The 23036-nt window shown below is 39.2% G+C and overlaps 1 protein-coding gene across 1 annotated transcript in view; it reads left to right on the forward strand.

The window, feature by feature from the left end:
- The first annotated feature begins 476 nt into the window (after positions 1 to 476).
- PLPPR4 (phospholipid phosphatase related 4) overlaps positions 477 to 23036 on the forward strand; it is a 41362-nt gene continuing 18802 nt past the window's right edge. Inside the window, exon 1 of the mRNA XM_004752532.3 lies at positions 477 to 1071. Within this exon, the coding sequence (XP_004752589.1) occupies positions 850 to 1071 (222 nt within the window). The 5' untranslated portion in view covers positions 477 to 849. The remainder of the gene's footprint in view (positions 1072 to 23036) is intronic.

The raw sequence follows: 23036 nt of genomic DNA on the forward strand, positions 1-23036 counted from the left end.
CTGGGTGTTTTTCTCCTCTGTATCACTTGACCTTGCTAGGTTGTCAGAATAATCGCACAGTTGAGACCAGCCAAGTTCACTGCCAGAAGGTGGAGGACTTATTCTAGATTGTTAATGTCTGAAGAGGTGCCTCCTGTCACAGTTAAGACTGTGATGTTGGCTCTGTTCTGGAGGTGTGAAGGTGCGGGTAGAACAGGCCCTGGCCTCTGGGCGCAGTGAGGATGCCCACACACCAGCCTCCCTTGGTGCAGGGAACCCTCACCATTCCCGGACAGGTGATGGTGTTTATCAGCAGGAAGGTGTTGTAGGGGGCCGGGGAGTACCCTCGGCACAGAATCCTCCCTCAAAAGGGGCGTTCTTTTCTGGATAACAGCCAGCAATCTGTAAGTTCCCACCAGGCCTACTTTTCAGTATGGGATCCAAGTTTTTAATTTCACGCAGGTAGAGGTCAGTGTTCATTCTGTGGGTCAGTGCGCAGGAGCCGGGCTTCCGCTCTTCAGCAATTCTTAAGTAAGCACCTCCAGCGGCTTAGGAGGCTTTCCAGGGGGGGAGACGTGGGTGTCTTAGCTTCTCAGCCTCGCTGCTGCAATATCCAGGGGTGCGTCTCCCCCTTTTCGATTCTTGACGTCAAGCTCCAACAGCGCGGAGCCTGGCAAGGGCGGTGGAGAGCAGAGGGAGGGTGGCAGGGAGGGGAAGCCATTGCAGCAACAGCTTGCAGGAGGGAGCTGGACGTCTCCCGGTGGAACAAAACCGGGAGCGGGGGCCGGAGTAGGGGGAGGAAGGGGACCTGCCCGTTCAGGGAGCCGCCGGGTTGCTGCAAAGAGGGGCGGGGAAAGGCGGGGGCGCTGCATGCAACGCTCTGGCTCCAGCGGTGCCCGCGGGGAATGTGACATCAGCGGCGCCGGGCGCTTGCGGCTGGAGAAGGCAGCTCGCCTGGGCTGCGCGGTGCACACCTCGCCCGGGGGAGGACGCGGACTCGGGCAGGCGGCCGGGATGTCGGCGAAGGAGAGGCCAAAGGGCAAAGTGATCAAGGACAGCGTGACCCTCTTGCCCTGCTTTTATTTCGTGGAGGTGAGTTGGTTCAGCTCTTTGGCATAATGCAGATCTTGAGGGCAGCTCGGGAGCGAATTCGGGTCCTGGACGGTGTTGGAGGCGCGGAGACTGTGCGGGGGTGCGCGCCGCTGCCCTAGATGCCCGACCCTCCCCCTTCCCCTAGGTTTCTCCGGAGCTCCCCCGAGTGTGCCTATGAGTGTCTGCCGGCCAGGAGTGACTATCACTGGTGGTGTCGCTGCTGGGTGGCCTACAGGGAAGAGATACCTGTGTGAGTGAGTGTGGGGCTAGTTCTCGGGCCCTCCGGGTCTGCTGGTGTGCAAAGCGTCCGTGGCCCACGGGGGCCATGATGCCAATATTTCGGGATTTGTGTTTTCAGTCTACGAATCCGTATCTAGAACTCTGTGAGCTTTCGGTAAGAAGAATTCAAATGCACACAGCCATGCTCAGAATGTATGAGGTCTGGAGATGTTTATAGAGCATTAGAATTACTGACTGCTTTATTCAACAACAACAACAACAACAAACAACATTCCCTTATTACAATTATTATGGTGCTCACGTCTGCTTCTAAAACTGGGTCTGCTTCTCTAGACATCAATCTATTGGCCCTTTTCCATGGCTAACAGAAATTATACATGTGTATACGTATGTATATATGTATGTATAATATTTTTAAAATATGTGACACCATCTGCTTTTGCATGATTTCTACATGTACATTTATTTTGTGCTGAGCAGTACTATAGATAAGCAATTAACATGCAGATGTAATCATAATGAACCTTTAATTTACCAAAATGCAGTATTTAAGAAAGGAACAATTTGTGGAAGGGTTAAAAAGATTGACAGGTACAGTGATTCCATGCACCGTGGTCCATTGCATTAGGAAGACATTTTTTAGGCAAGAGGTTTATTAAATCATAGGTAGAAAAGAGATACATTGGATAGGTTTGGAGACTTTAGATGGTTGTAGTCATAACATTATGTTCTGTAATTAAAACCTGGATTGCAACAGAGAGTGTTAGAGTGTTGATGAATTATAAATATCTTTCATTGGTTGTCTTTTCAGGCAAATATGGAGGTTTAGTACTTCCAAGTACAGATAGTAGATTCTGTATTTGATGATGGTGAAGCTTATCTATATTGAACGATAGGAACGATAGCCACTGCCTTGGAACTTGGGGGAAGGGACGTTGTCAGATTGTTCTTATACAGGACAGAATATTTGCAGATTTCTCTTAGGTGTCCCAAATTCTAAAACGGTTTCAGTTTTAAGAAAGATGTATGTGACTTGCATGAGTCTCAGAAAAATGATGGGTGACTCCTTCATCCATGACCTATAGGAAAGAGGAAAAAAAAAGAAAAAAAAAAGAGGTATTTTGTTTATTTAAAGTAATTAATTGATTAATTTGTTTTTATCCTTTCTCTTTCACAAGGGATTTTGAGGTCATGGTTTAGACAATTTTGTTGAAAGGTCATAGTTTCCATCAGAAAAATGTGGGCAGCAGAAGATTCCATGATGAAAAGGGAAAATAAATAGAAAGAAAATGGGATGCCTGACTTTAAGCTAAATCATGTCAAGCCACTTGTCGCATTGCTAAGCCACTGTGGTTTTATACTAAAGCACTTTCATTCATATCTGGACCATTTATGTGTTCTAGAAGGAATCAGTTCATTTCCGGGCTCCACCTCCAGGATGGAGCACACCTGAGGTCAGCTAGAATCTGACCGCATATGGACTGCAGCTGTATGGCTTCAAAGCAAATACTTTTATGAAAGAGGACAAACCAGAGAATTAAGTATATGTCGTTAGAGTCTATGTGTGAACTTTTGAAGGACCTTTCACAGGGGTACATACATATCCCTTAATCTAAAATTTTATAAGTAAAAATGCCTCATAATGCTTTTGAGATGTATCTCTAGGAACAAACATCTCACAAATGTCACTTCTTTTCCATGAGTGGAAATCACCCCAAATCATTACATTCCCTTTGACCCGTTCAGATAACCCGCTACAAATTCCTTAGCAGAGCAAGCTATAGAATAGCTTAAATACTTGAAGACTATGCATGGAGTCTGAATGAGCATTAATGGCATTATATCCTGGGGGTAACACAAAGTGAGAGCCACAAAAATCGGATTGCAAATTATCTCCCTGAAACTTCAATGCACTATGAACCACTAAAGAGCCTCTAGAAAATTGGAGAAGACATTAGTACACCATTTATTTAAGGGGTTGACAGGATGCACTACCAAGCTTCTTTGGAGTGACTCATTTTGAAGCCAGTGAAAATGAGCTTTGTATTTCCTTTGGATGATGAATAAATAGCAGGAATTAAGATGTCAGTAAAATGCCCTAGAATAATGACACTTTGTCTTACAACATGGTTTCCCAAGACCTTAGTAATTAAAACAGAAAAGTGAAACCTGAGTGAATCTTCCATCCCATATCAGCCCCAAAGCTCATATCTCAAGCCTTTCTATGTTACTTCAGGCAGTAATTTAAGCCCCTAGCCCCTCCCCAATTTCTAGAGGTGGTTTGGTTCCATAGCATTCCTGAAGTGGACCAATTTTGATGGACAGAATGGAAACAGTAACCAACAGAGTGCTATTTACAGTTCATACAGTAATAATTGCAACCAATTATGAAGCACCTAATAGCTACTAAGAATAAAGCAAGCTAAATGCTTTACCTGCACCATCTCATTTAGTTTTCAAAGGTTCTTTTTAAGAAAGACACTATTATTATCTATGTTTCAGAGAAGAAGAAACAGAAGCTCATGGAAACTGAACAGCTTGTCCAAGGTTTACAAAGTCAGGTCAGAGGTAGAGCTGGGTATGGATTCAGAGCATGTGCTCCTGGCACCCACTGTCTCTCTCGACACGCTGAAAGAATATTCACAGGGCAAAGTTACTGCCTATGGCCTCCCACTGGTAAACATAGAAATATGTAGTTTCAAGTAAGGCTACATCAACGAAGATGACAGTTTTGCCTGATAGCAGACCATCCTTCTCCGCTGAGTTCCTCCTTCACAGGATGCCTCTAGATGCAAGGGGTTGGTGGACAGGGTCCACTCCCCATACGGACTCAATAGTTAGCAGCTAGGGTCCCTTCAACAACTCCCCATGACCAGGTACGAAGAAAGAGTGGAGATGCTGGCAGTTCAAGTGCAGAATGTCAGAGGGTGGGGACTGTATCCTTGTGGGCACTAGGCTAAGTGGTTCAGCCACTAACAGTGAGTAATCTTGTCCCAGTTCACCACCAAACTCAACGTCAAACAAACATTAAATTAATGGATAGAATTCATTTCTCTCTCTCTCTTTTTTTTTAAAGATTTTATTTATTTACCTGATAGAGATCACAAGTAGGCAGAGAGGCAGGCAGAGAGAGAGGAGGAAGCAGGCTCCTCGCTGAGCAAAAGCCCCATGCGGGACTCGATCTCAGGACCCTGAGATGATGACCTGAGCCAAAAGCAGAGGCTTAACCCACTGAGCCACCCCGGTGCCCCTAGAATTCATTTCTCTTACACCTTTGGTGTATGCTGCCAGTTGTCTGCTGATGAAGGGGCTTATGGCTGACAGTAATGAAATATATTAATAGTACATGGTGATGGAAAAAACACATGATGATTTTCAGCATGGTACCTCTATGATCTAGTTTATTAATTTGGTTTTGCCTTGTTCAACTCAAAAGGAACTCTCTGACAAGCACATCCAAGCCCTTATCAGTTTGGACAGAAAAGCAGGTTAAAAAGGAATGTTCCATTGAAGATAAGGTTTCTTTTGCCTTTAAAGTTCCAAAGCACTCTCCGGCTGATGGTTCTATCACTTTCAGTGGCAATTGCACTGGCAGCACACCTACACTTAGTGAAAGGTCTTGCAGGCTTAATAACCCAAAATTACGAGAGATGAGGTTGATTATCTGTGTGTCTAGTGCATTTCCTTTATACAAGGCATCATAATGGTTGTACCTGTGCTCAGACTCACCATTTTGTTCTCATTAGTCATCCTGTTCAAAGATAAGAGTTCACATCAACTCGGTAGGTAATATAAACAAATGACAAATACCCTTTAAGCCAAAAAGGCATAAATTCTTAATAAATAAATAGGAAAGAGCTTTTTTCATTTAAATGTTCTGTTTTATGACCTATATTTTTATTACTAATCTAATGTTTTTTTTATGGAGGTTGAAAGCTGTGTTTGACCAATATGCAAGGATATTTTTATAGGATTACAGAGATAGATGGTTGGAAATTCTTGTTTTTCTACACACACACACACACACACACACACACACCCCTGCACACACAGGCAGGCACAAACCCAGGTCCAGGGAGAATATCATCTCTTGCCATTAAGCATCAAATAGCAGTATCTGAAAAATTCCAGATTCAGAATATTTTAAACACAATAAACTTGAAATCATACAGAAGGTGTTCACTAGTTTGAATGTTGGACTTAACAATGGCTATGTCTCGAGATTTTGTTAATGCAGGTTAATTACTGTAGGCTTGGTAACCAGACAGGGTGTTCCACAGTAAAAGCCCTTGTTTCTTGGTTGCCGTCAGACCTGGAGAACTTCCAAAAGCCTTTGTTTGAGCACAGATATCCCAGTTTGGTCAGTCTGAGCACCATACGCAGACATTCTGGTGTCCTGATAAAACATTAATTTGAATTTTGTTTTCTTCTCCCTGGAAAGTGTTCCCAGATTCTTAATCATAGCAAACCTGAAGTCACACGATTTCTGTTCTAGCTCGTGATCTGTGTGAAAATTATATAACTCATTGGATCTTCTCTCTGGGAAATATAGCTAGCTTATTTCTTTCTCCATAAACTTTGGCATCAGTAAGAAGTACAAAATCACATTTCTGCATTGCATGTACCAAAATAGTAGCTGGAGGCTTTTCCCTTTTCTGGGCGGCATGGTGAAGTAGTCTGCTCAAAGTAGTCCCACAAACCTGCCAACAGAGATGAGCTGACAAATTTTTCCTCCTCTTTTAGAGTCACAGTGCGCAAAGTCCTCTGGTGAATGAATAACGAGAAGGAAATAGAGAACAGATTCCCAAGTTTTAGAGAGACTAAATGAGGACATTTCCACAAATACCAAATATTGATAGGTATGCAGTACCTGCTTTGAGGAAATTCTGTGCTGTTTTAGGCACCATCACTATCCTACTGTCCACGGCCACATCACTCATAATGTTCTGTGGCCTACTTTTCTCTAATAGAAAGAAAAAGAAAAAAAAAGCATTTGGCTTCTACCAACCTCAGAGGAGACTAACGATAACAACGGCAATAATAATAATAAGTAGAAGAATCAATTTCAGTCCTCCTATATGTGACACACCCTGTCCCTACATTATCTTTAATGCTGAGAACTACCCTAGAACTAGCATTACTATTGTGTTGAGGCAGTACCAAGAAAGGATTATTATCCTTATGTTTTACATCAGCAAACTGGAGCTCAGAGAGCTAACTGTGGGGACGCACGGCAATGCAGTGAAGCAGCCGGGATCTGAGGGCTGGTGCCTCTCACTGTTGCACTGCCGTCACACTACTCCCCCTCACTCACACTCTACTCAATGGAACAGAGCAGTGGGTTGGGGACACCCGCCGCTACCACGCCCGGGCTAGCTTCATGGTGTCTGAAGGCAGGTCCTTGAAAGATACCTGGTCAGGGCTCCCTCTGAGTAGTGGGGTGAAGTTTTTCTCTTTTATTCAGCTACTGAACGTGGGGCTTCGTTAGTGTTGTCTCCTACTCACAGAAAGGGATTTAATCCTGACCTGGAGGTATACATGACACGCTATCTGTCTGCCTCAGAAGGCGCTTCCTTTGGGACAGCCCAGGGCACCTAGGAGTCTCCTGTGGGGACCAAAGGAGCAGCAGGGATGGAGTGAGGAGTTGGAACTGAAATAAAGCTTAGAAAAGGAAAATCTGCAGGTCTGGGGAAGAAGGAATCCCAAAGAGATAACAGAAACAGAGAGAGGCCAGGCCATGGGGGAATTAGGAGAAGATGCTTGAGAAAATAGAAGGTAGATGTGAAGTGCATGTGAGGGGATGGGGATCCCATGTGTGAACAAACCATGGAGATCCTTTAGGCATCCTGGTCGTCTCAACCGGCTTGTTAAATGCATAGCATTAGAGGCACAATTGTCAGTTTTTATGTCGGGAATGTATCACAGATACAGTGCACAGCAGATTTCCTGCCGGAGTATGTATACACACTAGGCTATTTTCAGGCAACCTCTCTTTAAAAAATAAATAAATAAATAAGTAAAATAAAATAAAATAAAAATTTAAAAAGTGAGTAAATGTTGTATTTCAGAGTTAAGTCTAATAAAATCCTGCACTCCAAGAACATCTGGCTTGGTTCCTCTATCACAGAGGAGAAAATTGTGCCTTGAAAAGGTTAATTGAGTTACCTAAAGGCACACTCTAGTTGAATATCAGATCGGAAATAGAACCTGAGTCTCCCAGCTCCTGTTCCAGTGTTCAGTCCTAATTACTACTATTTCTAGAATTGCTCATATTAGAAAATGTCCCCCTGGATTATAACACTAAAAATACAGGTCATTCTAATTCTACATGTGAACAAATTGTGCTAGTTGTTTGAAAGTTGTATCTCGAGACCTAGGGTACATGTTTCATGACTTGGCATTGAATTAGTCAACATATTAAAGCAATTGTGAATGGATCTTCTGCTTTCCCAAATTGTTGGGCTCTTTGAAAAACATGGCTATAGCTAAAGACTGGAGTTTGGAAGTGGTATTTTTCTTTCTCATTGCCTAATTGCCCACCTATAATTTCACAATTGCTTCCTTTGACACGAGGTCTCTGACAGACAATAAAGATGAAACATTGAAGGAATAAGAATATAATTTACATCATTAGTAAAAAAAAATCCTGAATTTTCTATTATAATATATTGTAGTTTTTCACATACATTGTCTTTTTTGATCCTTTAAATACAACTGGGCAGTAGCAGTAGGTACTAACTCTTGTTCTACAAATGCAGTAACTGAGGCTCAAGGAGGTCCAAGAATATGCCTAAAACCCAAATAGTCCTATACGCCTATGTCGAAGTTTGTAAAAAAAAAAAAAAAAAAAAAGAGGTTTGTATTTAGATAGTGAAATGTCTATTTATGAGCATCTTAGCTTCTGTGGTTTCTTCTAGAATTAATTAGCTGAGAAATGTGAACAAAATGTTCCATAATTCCAATAATTCCAATAATTCCTCATGGTCAAGTGGATTTTGGAATATGGAAGCTAAGGACAGAAATGTTCTTTTTAACACAGTTAATGTGGAGGTGTTTTTCCTGTCAGTAATTAGACACGGAATCAATTGCCCTGTAGTTCCATTATTCTTTGGTTGTTTTCAAGTCACAAACATTTATGTTAATGCAACATAAGGGAGGATAATCGCTTCCTTATTTGCTGTCACAAGATGGCTTCTGTATATTTTTCCAGAACTGGCCTTAGGTCACTGAGGTATAAATTAAAGAGAGGGAAAAATTTGGAAATTAAAATCAAGGTATTTAGAGGAAAAGGTAAATGACGTATCAGTTTGTTTAACAGGCTGTTGTTTGGGAGTGGGAACATGGAACTATGTATGAATGTGGTATTTACACACCTCACCAAAATCCTGGGCTATTTAATTGCTTTGGTGGTAAAATGCCATTTTATAAAGTCCTAATCATGTTTCAGAAAGCGAGCCCACATGGGCAGAACCCCCAAGAGACCAATCTTACATGAAGTAGTCTCCAAAAAAAGGGTACTAAAATGAAGTACCAGGGTGTAATCTGTTTGTGTCTTCATGACAGTTCATTTATTCATTAAATAAATATTTATTGATTGCTTATTATGTGCCTTTTAAATTAGTGGAAATGATATAGAACCATTGCTGGCATATTTCCTAGTTCATAGGAGAGTTTCAGTAAATTTTCACTGGACGGATGGAATAAAACAGAACTAATATGAACATAAATTTGTCCTTAACTTTTTTTTTCAGCTAATGGAAATGTTTTTGTTTATAAAGTAAATGCTGATGAATATCCCATCAAATATGTTGCTCTGTCTCATGAATTATTGAACAATGGAAGATTAAATCAATCTCCATGGTCAATAGGAGTCCTCAGTTCTTAAGTATACTTATACTCATTTTATGATGTAAGACATACCTATGCAGTTTTTGAGATTTCAAGGAGTGGTATTATTTAAAGAAGGAACTCGTCATTTTAATTTTCATAGATAACTCTTTAAGTTACATAAGGCACACATTCTAGCAAACTCTGGGCAAGTAACTTACTTCTCCAAGTCTCAGTATGCACATTTGTAAAATGGTGGAAATACTGTGGGCCCATTCATTTTTGTGACTCCTTGATTGTATACAAATTATACAATATGGCTAGCAATTTCTAATGGAAACTCAGTGCTTAGTAAATGAGTTTTCTCTTTCCCATTTGCCAACACCCTCCAACCCATCATCTCGTCTAAAGTAAAGTTTTCATGTGGCTTCAGACTTTACTAGATTCCCTGGAAAGGAGTTTATTTTCCTGATTTTTTTTTTTTTTGTATCACACATTTTGGTATGTTTTATAATGTGCATACAATGATAAAGTAATCTGTTTCAAAATAAAAATACGTATAAATAAAAGCTTGTTGGATTGCATGCTCATTTTTTATTGATACAGGCACACACATACACACACACACACACAAAACACACATTCACAAAGTGGAAACCACTTGCTTTTAGTATCCTTACTTAACCTTGTCAGTGGGAGAAAATTCACATTCACTGAACATTTTCTATATGCTAGTACAACACTCTACTGCAGGTTTTTGTTCCAAGGATGTTGGTAGGTCCGTACTCTGTGAGACCGTGCCATTCAAATCATTTAGAATTCTGTGGTACTGTATATGAACTCAGCGGCAGCTATCCAGTGCAAAATACATATATTCTCATGTTTCATTTCAGCCATCTATGAGATAAATATATATACATTCTACAAGAAAAGATGAATCAAAGGATAATCTAATCTTTGGGAGTACGTATCCTCACTTGGGCTATTGGGATGAAATTCATTGAAAATTTTTTTTGAAACAGTTGGATACACACCAAAGAATTAAGTTTTTTCCTTTCTGTGTGATGATCTGGAAATGCTTGTATTGTAGCAACTGAGATTTGAGTGATTGAAACACAGCATCCAATTATAAAGATTTGGGTTTAGATCATGAGTCTTCTCCAGGGGAAGACATCAAAGTACAGGCAACTCTCTGTTGTAAACTGTATACTGGAAAAAAAATTAACTTTTGAAACTTTTCTACTTTGGGGTCTCATTGGGTTTCTAGATTCCAGTTAAATTTAATAGGTGTATGAAGAAATTTATTCAATGATGCTAGGTTCTTTGATATTTAAGTCTCATGCGTATATAGTTATTTCATGGATAATATTGGTTCTGGTGATTTTTTTAGATAGTTAGATCAGGAGATAGTTAAGATAATTTTTTTTTTAAACTCTAACCTCTAGAGCAATAGAAATAGCAGAGAGAAGGTAATAGGGTCTCAATAAATTTGTGTTGCATTAATGTCACATTGGTCAAGAAATCTATCAGTTACTGGAGATAGGGAAATAAAGACTATACTGGCCCTCAGCTTTGGTTTTAGCCTTGGCCTCAGTCTTCTCTGGCTGATTCCAAAGGCTAGTTGTCTTTCTAGTCCAGTTCAGAAACAAGGGAAGAGATCACTACCATATCACCCCGATATGTGTTCTAACATGTCCAAGAAGGTCCAAGTGCAATACCTGCCAGAAGATGCCTGTTCTCTGGGTTATAAAAGAATTTTACACACTGTCCATTCCAAAGCTTCCAGCCCACCTGACTCCACAGGCTCTGCGCCTTCCTCCATCACCACCCTTGCACTTTAAGATTGCAGAAGTCAACACAACAGAGGAGGAGAGATGGGTAATAAGAGGTGACCCCAAGAAACACAAATACCTTTGTGAGCTGTGTTTTAGTCTCTCATCCTCTCCTGTGTTCTGTCTTCATTTTCCAGGCTGCATTAAAAACCATAATGAGGACAACAACTTCTAATCTAGACAGAGGCAGTTAAGCATAACAGAGGGGCAGACACTGAGCTTGAGCAGTGGGGCAGGGACCTCCCCTTCTTCAATGGCAAGATAGAGCCAGTTAGCTACACAGACCAGATGGTTGGGTTGCCAAAATCAGAGGCTGCTGAAATCTTGGCATATGAGCAAGGGTTAACCAAATCTGTAATGGATGGCTACTTCTTCTAATGGATGGGGAGGTTGCTTAAAAATGTCATCAGCTACAACAATGCTTAACGGTCCCTCCAGTTCAGAGACATTTCCATCCTACTGCGCCACCTTCTGAAGATCTGTGCATGGTACCAGGTGAAATTCTAGAAGGTCCGCCAAATGTGTGCGCACACACACATATACATACACATGCACACGCAAACATATGATTTCATTTATTCTTTGACTTTTGGTTCAAACTACTGACTTTCCCAGTTTTTTGTGTTGGTCAAGTAATTCAGTAGTAATTAGATTTATTTGTTTAAAACTTGAGTAATAAAATGTGCCTCTCTGCCAGATGTACTTGTATGTCACATCACATTGTATTTTGTGTGTATATTTACTCATCTGACTTTTTGATGCATGTCAAAATGAAACACATGATACAATTATACTTAATTTAATCACAGCTTTAAGATGTTAGAAAATAAAAGTTATTAATGTCCAGTCGCACATTAATATTTTACCTTCAATATTCCGCTTATATTCATTGATATCTTTCACAGATACTTTCAAGTAAATAAAATCCTTAGCAGTCTTGGAAAATCTTTAATCTTGAAGGTGGGCACATAATACGCATTTTAGTATGCATCTAAGTATGTAGGAGACAAGCTTGAAGGAGAGAATGGCTCACGAGACATTGTTAAATTCTTATCTAAAATAATGGATTAGAAATCCCTTTGCTAGATAATTGATAGGTCAAGTAAAATATATCAGCTACAAGTATACACTTAATAAATGTTAAGACTTAAATCAATTATTACATAGTAAAAAATATAAACTTTAATAGTACTTACATAAAATAGTTTAAATGATAAATTTGGTGCCTGAATTTAGTAAACAACTAAAAAATTTTTCAAATGACTGATGTATAGAATTCAATAATTTCTGTGTTTATAACAAAAAATTAGGTATCACTTTAGATCTCAAAATCAGAATTTTGGTTTTGTTACTCCACGTCTCAAAATGGCAGTAATTTTTAGTTAGATTTCATTTCCCTGACATTGCATGACAATATTTATTTATTTATTTATTTACTCCTATGTTGTTTCATATTAGGAAATATGTATTGGACCCCAAATGTATTATGTATTTCCTTTGTAAGACCATTCAGGGGAAAATATGTATGCTTTCTCTACATGAATTAAATAATCCAAGTGATAGTCAAAATGTCATTTAATCTAAGTATATTAAAATTATAATTTTTTAAGAGATATCAAAAATACATGCATAATACCAATCACAGCAGAAATTATAGGGAGGCCTCCAGGGTACATAAAGCTAAAATGTACTTTATGTTTGTTTATTTTTTCTATTTCTCATTGTCTTTGTGAAGGCAAAGGTCAGAGGTGGAAATTTTCAGCAAAATGCAGGAAGTATAATGATCACGAACATGAACACAGATGCTGGGTTTCTTGGAGTTTATAATCTAGCTAACCAGCTGTGTAATCTTGCACAAATCACGTCATCTGTCTTGGCTCAGTTCTCCCATCTGCGGGTATAATAATGGTACCTAATAATAGGAAGAGGCTTTATGAAGATTGAAAGAGTTCAGAAACGTAAACTACTTTAAGTGGCCCCTGGAAGTAGCATTAAATTGCTACTTGTACCCATTATTTTTTGAAGTCAGGTCTATGTTGTAAGGGAAATGAAATTACAACTCTAGAAAGATTTAAAAGCAATTACTTTTAACAATTGAGGTATGGGTCCCCAGCCTCAGGTCTTAGTGTCTAATTTGGTTTAAAGAACAAAATGCTTTCCAAGACAATGTACATACTTCATTGTCTACTTATGTAAGAGGAGCAAATCTCCAAAACCTGAGGTTAAAGCTGTGATTACAAAGCTTACTACCCCAAGCCTAATGCTGGATCAATATTCAGGTGATAAAACAGACATGTATTTTTATTTTAAACTTTACTATTTGAAGGGCTTAGTTTGAGTTTCTTGTCTTTTTCAGTGCTTAAAAAAATCATTATTAGAATTGTAGAAATTTACAATAGGAGCATGTTCTGTGAGATAAGTAGGCAAGGATCTTTTAACATGGGTATTTTTGTTTTATCATATTAGCCACACAACAAGAATTGTGTAAAACACTTAACATCTCTGTCTGAGCCAGCCATGTACGTATTTATTCTACATTGAGGCTACTGAGTATGTCCTTTGCTATACTAGGCCTGTGGGATAGAGACATGAATAAGACCATTTCTGTGTTCTCAAGGGTCATATCATTGAATAAAAGAGAAAAGTAGAAAACAACTGCCATCCCATATGGCAGTCGCTGCGACAGAGGCATTCATGAGGCCATCCCTGTGCAGCTAGAGAAAGGGATCCAAAGAAATCACTGAGGACAGGAAAGCATCTGGAGATTTAAGGGTGCCCCAATCCCTGGTATTTTATACTAGAAGTTATTTACGAGGAAAAAAAAAAAGTGAAGATAAGAGCAGAAAACATCCAAGATATAATTAAGGGTTCTTAAGATATTACCCAAAAATAATAATAATAATATGATTACATTGGAGAAACTGCCCCGGGAAGAGCATTAAGTCCTTGGAATATGAGATCGTTGAGAGCATGATTTGAAAGTGCCTAGGGCTTTTCACTCTTGCTGCCACTGTTGAAACCCCTCACACACACATGGCCATTTCTCGCCTCTGTCCTTATGTGGCATTTCTACGGAAGCCTGGGGCTCTTCTTTCCTGGAAAACACCGGACTAATGCCAGATGGCGACATGTGCCAGAGCGGCAGCAGGGTGGAGTGGAGCTTGTGCTTCTGGGAACTGAACAGATAAGGTTCCTTACTCGGGCATGGCACTGAAGAGCCAGGCACACTATTTAACGTATCTGGGGCAGGATCTTCTCTCAATTCCCAAAGAGGTCATGAGTATTAAACTAGATAACTCGTGGGGAAATGCCTACGTAAAAGCCCAATAAAAGTTCTTTTCTTTTTAGATATGAATTACTATTCAATAAATATTACTTTTAGTAACTGGAAGTGAACTGAGCTGCAGAAAAGACAGGTAGTAGATTTGAGCACAAGAAGCTGTTTTCATGGGGTGCTTCAGTGGTTCTGAGGTGCTGAGCCTTCAGCTCAGGTCATGATCCCAGGGTCCTGGGATCAAGTCCCACATTGGGTTCCTTTCTTAGTGGGGAACCTGCTTCTCCCTCTGCCAGCCACTCCCCCTGCTTGTACTCTCTCTCGGTCTGTCAAATAAATAATTTTTTAAAAAAGAATACATTTTCATATTTGGGGGCTAAAGAAGTTGATAGAGAAACTGTTTAAGAGTTAAGAAGTGGGTGACTTTTTTCAAACATCACATATTCTCTGCAACCCTTTTCCGCTTTGGCAGTCACAACCTTTATAGCAATGTTGAAGGGAAAGTAGGCTGAGAGTTATGAGCAAAGAAGTTGATGGCCTGTTTTCTGGACTTGGGCATCTGCGTAGGAATCTGGGTACTCCCGCTCACCAGCTTTGTGACCCCTGGACAATTCACATAACCGACATCTGCCTCAGTTTTCTCATCTGTAAATTGGGAATACCAATAGAAACTTTATAAGGTGTGGACTGAATGCAGAATCTGTTATAGACCTAGGCACAGTATCTGGCACCCACATCCCCAAAGCATATGCTACTGATTGTTAAGAAATCATTCAAGTTTTCCATTTAATTAATAGTAATGTCTTGATTTCTTTTGGTTAAATTTGGTAAACACGTACCGAATGCCTGAAACATTCAGAGCACTGTGTGAGATACACAGGTCTCAAGTAAGTTAACCTTTTTAAGTAGTTTTAAGTAGTTAATCTTAAGACTAGGGCTGGTGATATACAAAAAATTATAGTCCAAGGCAGACAAAAAGGTCCTATAATAGAATACATATGGAGTATGGAGTCAGAGTCTTCTGTTCTGAATGAAGATCATGGAGAAAGTTTCAGGGAGAAAAAAATCATGTCAACTTGACCTTTATGAGGACAATTTTTATGGGACATAAATGTGAAAATGTAATGTAAAACAGAGCCTAGAACATGCCTTTTGAGACATAAGTGTAATAGGAACATAGCGCGACAGTGGAAAGTAGGGATGGAGCAAAATTAAACAAGAAAGTAGATTAGGCGAGAATATAAAAGGTCATAAGTGCCATTCTAAAAAAAAAATAATAGCACTTTATTTCGTTGTTAGTGAGACACTCTTAAAAGGCATGACCAGATATGAACTCTAGAAAAATCAGCCTAGGGTGCCTGCATGGCTCAGTTGGTTAAGCAACTGCCTTTGGCTTAGATCATGGTCCAGGATTCCAGGGATCAAGTTCTGCATCAGGCTCCCTGCTCAGCGGGGAGTCTGCTTCTCTCTCTGACCCTCTCCCCTTTCATGCTCTCCGTTTCTCATTCTCTCTCTCTCAAATAAATAAATAAAACCTTAAAGAAAGAAAGAAAGAAAGCAAAAGAGAAAGGCAGAAAGAAAGAAAAATCTGTCTAGAAATATCTTAGAGGATGAAATGACTCAAGTGGAGGACACAGGTAGCAGACCTAATACATTAGAGAGTAGTGACCATGTAAAAGAAACGAGTGAGATGTCTCCAAAATCATGCCAGCACATGGAGAATTCTAGAAGTAGATAACAATGCAAGCAGCCCCTCATTTCACTGAGAACAGATGAGGCCCAGAAAGGTGAAGCGACTTGCCCCAAATTCTAGAAGCTGGTGGAATAAATGAGGGGAGAAACTGACTTCTCCTGTCTCCGAAGCTGGCGTTGGTTTCGTTCTCTCACACTGCCTTGTTTGAATTTGTATCTATGCATGCCATTTAAACCAGAGCCAGTTTATTTGTGAAAACTCATTTAGATACCTAGACCTAGAATGGTGTTATAGACTCATTCCTGACCATTTCCTTCCCTTAACTACCCTATACATGTCAGTGTGTTTTCTTATATTTTTGAGATTCATTGTAGTTTATCTAAATATGCTGCAATTAAGATAGTGATATATTCTTCTCCCACCCACTTAAGCCCCCATGTTGCATCACCACCTCTTAATCTCACAAAACAAATTGAGGGGTGCTGGGGGGAGGGGGTTTGGGAGAAGGGGGTGGGATTATGGACATTGGGGAGGGTATGTGCTTTGGTGAGTGCTGTGAAGTGTGTAAACCTGGTGATTCACAGACCGGTACCCCTGGGGATAAAATATATGTTTATAAGATAGTGATATAAACTATAAAGCCGTATACTGTACTATAGTATATATTATTAATTATCATTGCCAATATTTTAAGGAAACATTTATCTGGATTAACTACAAGGCAAAAATTACCAGAAATGTCATTAAATATTGCACTGTAGGAAGTAGAAAATTCTATCATCACTGTGTTGACCTATGACAACCTCCTTTGTGGCATAAGCTTTAGTAAAATTACTTTGATCTGCTAATATTTCTCCTACTTTGAACTTGATTTCAGTATATTATACTACTATTTTAAATTTCACTTGTTATATGATTTGGGGATACTTTACCAGAATTGGTTCCCAGGCTCCCATTTAAACTTTTTATTAACAAAAAATAAATCAAATCAAATTAAATTTATTATTTACATTTTAAAATGTTCCTTTTTTTGTAGATTATCTCTTGCGTATGAGTGGTATGAATCTATCCAGTTACATTCTTTGACTTCTTGTGTCATTATTCATATCAAAAGCAAAGTAATTTCGTTCTGAAATTTCTTGTGCAAAAAAATTCTGAAATTTCTTGAGTGTGGTGTTTAAATCCGAGGGTTGCTGGAGGGAAGGGGGATAGGAGAGATAAGGTGGCTGGGTGATGGACATTGGGGAGGGTATGTGCTAAGGTCTGAAAAAAAAATTTTTTTTTTAAACAATAAAATTTAAAAAATAATCATCCTGTATCGGTCCCATGCAGCTTTTCACCAGCAGCCTCGGCCCAGAATGGCATGTTACTCTTTTCTACAGCAACATTTTGATACCTAAGAGGCATCTCAGCTTTCATATTTCCAGAACAGAGCCTTAGATTTCTCCTACTCAAGCTTCTCCCAGCCTTCCTCCTTCCAATAAATGATGCCACTGGCCCGATTGCTCAAGCCTAGGGTCCTTGAAATCAGGGACCTTGATTCTTTTTCCTTCCAGGGCTAGACTGCCAATAAGTCCTGTCATTTCTGCCTCTAGAATCAGATCCAGATCTGGCAACTTCTCTACCTGTGTCCCTGTCTTGCCTGGCTTAGGTCAGGGGCCACGCCTCCACTAGTATGGAAGCTCCATGGGAGCAGGGAGTTTTCTGTCATGGACTGTCGTCTTCCTCACTCACGACCAGGGTCAGGCACACAGGACGTAGTCGATAAGTATTTGCTGAGTTTTGACGAGCCTTCTACATTTTCACCCTGCTTCTACTCTGGACCCACCACATCCATCCTCAACCCAACAGGCAGAGTGATGTCTGTAAGACCTATTCCAAGTCATATTAAACCTCTGCTTAAATTCTCCAAAGCATTTCCAAACGTACTTTGCCTAAAATATTAACTCAGCCCACAGCCTTCAGTTCTCTGCCAAGCGTGGCCCCAAATCCACCTCTCTGACTTTTCTTCTGTCACTGCTCCTTTTTGAGTCTGCTTTTCACCTAGGTTTTAGACGATGAGTTCTTTCTTGTCCCGTGAAATCTCTGCTTAAATGATACCTACTGAGGTAGGCCTTCCCAGATCTAGAAGAGCAATCCAGGCACTCAATTACTACAACCTTCCCTTTTATCTTTCTTAGAGCACACGTTCGTTCTCAGATTATAATTTTTAAATTGTTATCTGCCTTCCTCAGTGAGAATGAGAACAAGGACTTTGGCTTGTTCCCAGGACACTGAACAAGGCCCACTGCTAGCAGGTTCTCAGTAAATATTTGTTGAATAAATGAAAAAGGAACATTAATATTATATTTGTTAATTGGCTCTTTGCGGCTCTGATACCACCAGTTTAAGAGGATTTTGTAAGACTCTACATTCCTGATGGCCATGAAAGAGGAAAAGAATGGAACAGAATTATATTACTCTGGGCCAAGAGCAAAGAAAACTCTCCCAAATGAGAAAGAAAGCTTGTTCTCATGATCAACATGCTAAAAGCAAGTAAGTTATCTGACCTAGATAAAATGTCATGATAGATTCCATAAAATGTTTTGCTAAAATTGATACATACCGTCGATTTGATTTTTTAAAAAGGCCTCAAGAAATCAATATTATCCAGCAAATGTAATCTTTTGAAACACATTTCTTTAGTTTGCCTTGTTTTCTAAAACTGTTGTAATTTTCTCTTAAAAATTGCTTCTATTATTTTTAGTCACAAGTTTCTTAGCAGATGGTAATTATAAGAATCGATCTCTTTCTTTTTTTTTTTTAAACTATTTTCCTAATCTTCAGGTAATTTCCCTCCTCTGTATTGCTACATAAAAAGAGCTAGTTCACACTTTTTCTTGGTTACAACATAAGTGGAGAATAAAATTCTTAATTCTTGCCTATATGGATCTTTTAAAATCTCTTTTAAAATCTCATTTTAAATGCATTTGAAAGATGTCTGTGCAATTTTATTATGTATATATATCAATGCTATATGTGTGCCCAAATTAGTGTGTACCATCTGTTAAAGTTCTTCCATTGAAAAAGAAGTTTTGTTGATGAATATTTCAAAAGATGAAGGATACCTCTGAATATAAGTATGTTAGGAGGAAGCATTGTAATCTAATTCATTGTTGTCTGGTAGTAAAATACACTATAGGACCACAATGTATAAAATTACTTTTTTCTCAAATATTATAAATATTTTTTCAAATCATTCTTTTTTAAAAGATATTTATTTATTTATTTATTTGCCAGAGAGAGAGAGAAAGAGAGAGAGAGGCACAGCACAAGCAGGGGAAGTGGCAGGCACAGGGAGAAGGAGGCTCCCGGCTGAGCAAGAAGCCCAATGCAGGACTTGACTTCAGGACTCTGGGATCATGACCCAAGCCGAAGACAGATGCTTACCCAGGCATACCCAAATCACTATTTCTTAAAAACAAATTAGAATACAAGGAGTAAAAGATATTTTAAAAATCCAGAGAAACAAACATCAAAAAGAAGAAAAATATGATTATTTTGAAAACAAATGAGGGTCTTGAAATATGTTTCTTTAGAACTGTAAAAACTATTAATACATGGGTAGAAAAACTGTGTCACTAGGAAAAATCTTGAAAGAAAGCTGATGTCTGAAATGACTAAAGTGCATAACATTACTGAGGGAAATTAATTTTTACTCAAAAACTAATTTGTTATATTCATATATATACATATATATTTAGAAGTCACTCTGATATGTAATATTCGTGGAAGTGTAGAAATGAGTAAGATTAGGCCCCCACTTTAAGGAGATTTTCGTTTGGGAAGCAGAGCAAAGGCTCCAACTAACCTAGTAGACAACTGATAGTAAAGAAGAGCATATAAAAATTTATTGAAAAGAGGGGCGTGGGGGTGGCTCAGTTGGTTAAGCGTCTGCCTTCAGCTCAGGTCATGATCTTAGAACCCTGCATCATTGGGCTCTCTGCTTAGCAGGGAGTCAGCTTCTCCCTTTCCTTCTGCCCCTCCCCCCTGGTTGGGCTTGCGTGCTCGCTCTCTCTCTTCCTCTCTCGCTTGTGTGTGCTCTGTCACATAAAAAATAAATAAATAAAAAACAAATTCCTAAAAAGAAGTGCTAGGGAATTAAGAGTGAGGAAATTACTTTCAAAATAGATTACCATATAAAGAATTACAAAAAAGGGGACATTTGACAAGTATAATATTATTAATAGTTATAACAACAGCAACAATAATACTACTACTAACATTTATAAGCTATTCTTCATTCTAGGTATTGTTAAAAATTACTTGCCCTAGTTCATTTAATCCTTTCAGCTGCCTGTGATGATGGTTACGTACTGTCAATGTACCTACTTCACAGATAAGAAGACTGAGATTTAAGGAAAACACTTCCAAGGTCACATTGGTGGTAGTGAGTGGGAGAGCTGATATTAGAACCTCCCTTGAAAACCATATGACCCGCCTGGTTTGACTACAGTATGTTGAATTCAGAGTGTCCCTCCCTATCTACATATATATATTCACACATGTACACACACAGACACGCACAATATAGAACTTTCATTTCACAGCTATATCTTCACTGGTACAGTTAAGCAGATTCTAAAGGAATCACCCACAATATTCAATGGCAAATAATGTCTTTACTAGGGAAGACAACAGAACTTTAAGCTAAATAGCCCCCCCTTTAATTGAAGCTAGTTGTGTTTCATTGTCCTAAAATTCTAATCCCATTTTTGAAAATAAACAAAAAGCATAGAGTGTGGTTAAGAAGTAAGATTTTGGAGCTACAATTCATGGGCTCAAAACCTACCTCTGCCACTTACTAGAGAAGACTGGGCTTATTCACCTAAAAACAAGGATAATAATAGCACCTACATTATATCATAATCAAAAGTCTTAAATTAATGAGTTTAAAATTAATAAAATTATTTAATCTTTCTAAAACAGAAACTTCACAGCACATAGTAAGGGCTATATGCATTACTTGTTAAATTAAAACTAAAATATATTTAAGTGGATTTAAATGAAAAATTACGTGGATTTAAATGAAAAATCTCAATCACACACATGCAGCATGAAGTGATGTTTTATTGGTTGAGAATGAAAACTCCTAGTTGTGTATTACAGGAGAGGGGAGTGGTGGGGAGAAATGATCAGATATTTGAAGTGAACAAACGATCATGGGTTCTAATGAGAGAAATGTGGTTTTTTTTTTAATTTTTTATTTTATTTATTTGAGAGAGAGATCACAAATAGGCAGAGAGGCAGGCAGAGAGAAAGGAGGAAGCAGGCTCCCTGCTGAGGAGAGAGCCCGATGAGGGGCTTAATCCCAGGACACTGGATTCATGACCTGAGCTGAAGGCAGAGGCTTTAACCCACTGAGCCACCCAGGTGCCCCAATGTGAGTGTTTTGATGTGCTTTTTGTTCTATTGAAAAGCATCAGTCTGAAAAACAGGACAATGCCAGATTAATCTCTATAGATAAATAGTTTTTCTAATAAACTTAATTCTCACCTCATTATAAAAAGACTCTTGGGAATAGAAGGCATAATCTTGTTTTGTAAATTTATTTTTTTAACTGAACAACCAGATATGATGAATGGTCATTAATGTCTTCATCAAAAATCTGCTCTGTTTAGTCAAGTAAATATTGTATCCACTACAAATAACACAGCCTTAGGCTAAGCAACTCCTAATATATGTGCGATTTAAACTGAATTTTCAGATTCTGAGAGGTCTACCATCAATGTACTTGCAGTATTTTCTCTTGAGCTGACAGCAGGTGTCTCATAATCTTGCTGGCCAAGCCCATGTCCTGTTCAACCATATTATAGCTCGCATCCACATAGTACATGAGATATTGTAGGTTGAGTGAATAAATAACTGAATCCATAATACACAGTCTTGAAGGTAAATGTGTAATATAGACTTAACCAGACAGACTAAAGGACATCCAGTGAAATTACAATTTCACACAAACAGCAAATAATTCTTAGTTTAAGTATCCCCCAAATATTGCATGGGACATACTTATACTAAAAATTGCTCATTGCCTATCTGAAATTATCATCTCACTGGGTGACCTGTATTTTCATTACTAAATCTGGGAACTCTAGTCTGATTTTTAACTTATTCAATTAGTTATTTATCAACAAGTATTTATTGCAGTATTAAGTTATTAAATGATGTACTACGTGCCCACCACATGCCGGGAACAATTTTGTGCCCTGACTCAGCAATAAATAAACATCACTGGCAGACTCTCACTTCATGGAGGATGTATTTCTGTGGGAGACGGGGAGAGAGTGACGAAAAATAAACAGGTGAAGTATTAAATTGACAAGGTAATTTTGGTTGATGATCAATGCCATGAAGAGTGTCAAGCAAGATGATAAGGGCAGAGAGGGAAGGATGAATCAAGGGCTATTGTGTGTGAGTGTGTGTGTGTGTGTGTGTGTGTGTGTGTGTGTGTAAAAGCCTTTGTTGATAAATAGGTTATAATGAAATAAATAGAGTGAGGGTTTGTTGAGGAATAACAACTCAGGCAGGGTCTCCATGTCTCCATGGCAGCTCTAGCTTTCAGCCTTTGCCTTCCTACTGGTCCATTTGGACAATAAGGGCTTGGTGGGCATGCCCAGCCTCCTCAAGCCGTTGGGGGCCTCTGTCTTCCTGACCAGGGGTTCAAGTACCGTCTTAGCTCACCACCCCAGGAGGAGGAGCAGCCTTGGCCTTGGGCCTCTCCTTGGCCACATGGACAATGACCTCTTTAGGGATGAGGTTTTCCTTTGTTTTGGCTGGAAAAGCAGCACAATTCTTGTCCTTGGGAACCACAGATTTTGAACTCTGACTCTCAGCTTTTGTTTTCCCGTGGGCTTCACCATCTTCACTATTCCTTCTGCCTTTGACCTTTGACTTCCTCCTGGGCCCAGTGCCGCCGGGAAGAGCCTGTGTGGCCTTGTCTGTCTATTGGGGGGCCTGGTGACAGGAAATCATCATTAAATGATGAAAAGAAAACAGTTTATATCAAGAGCCAGAGGAAGAGCACAAACAGAAGAAGGAACAGCAAATGCAAAAGACA

The sequence above is a fragment of the Mustela putorius genome, unplaced genomic scaffold, assembly GCF_011764305.1.
Source record: "Mustela putorius furo isolate JIRA1106 unplaced genomic scaffold, ASM1176430v1.1 tig00003853_pilon_pilon_pilon, whole genome shotgun sequence".
Classification (NCBI taxonomy): Eukaryota; Metazoa; Chordata; class Mammalia; order Carnivora; family Mustelidae; genus Mustela; species Mustela putorius.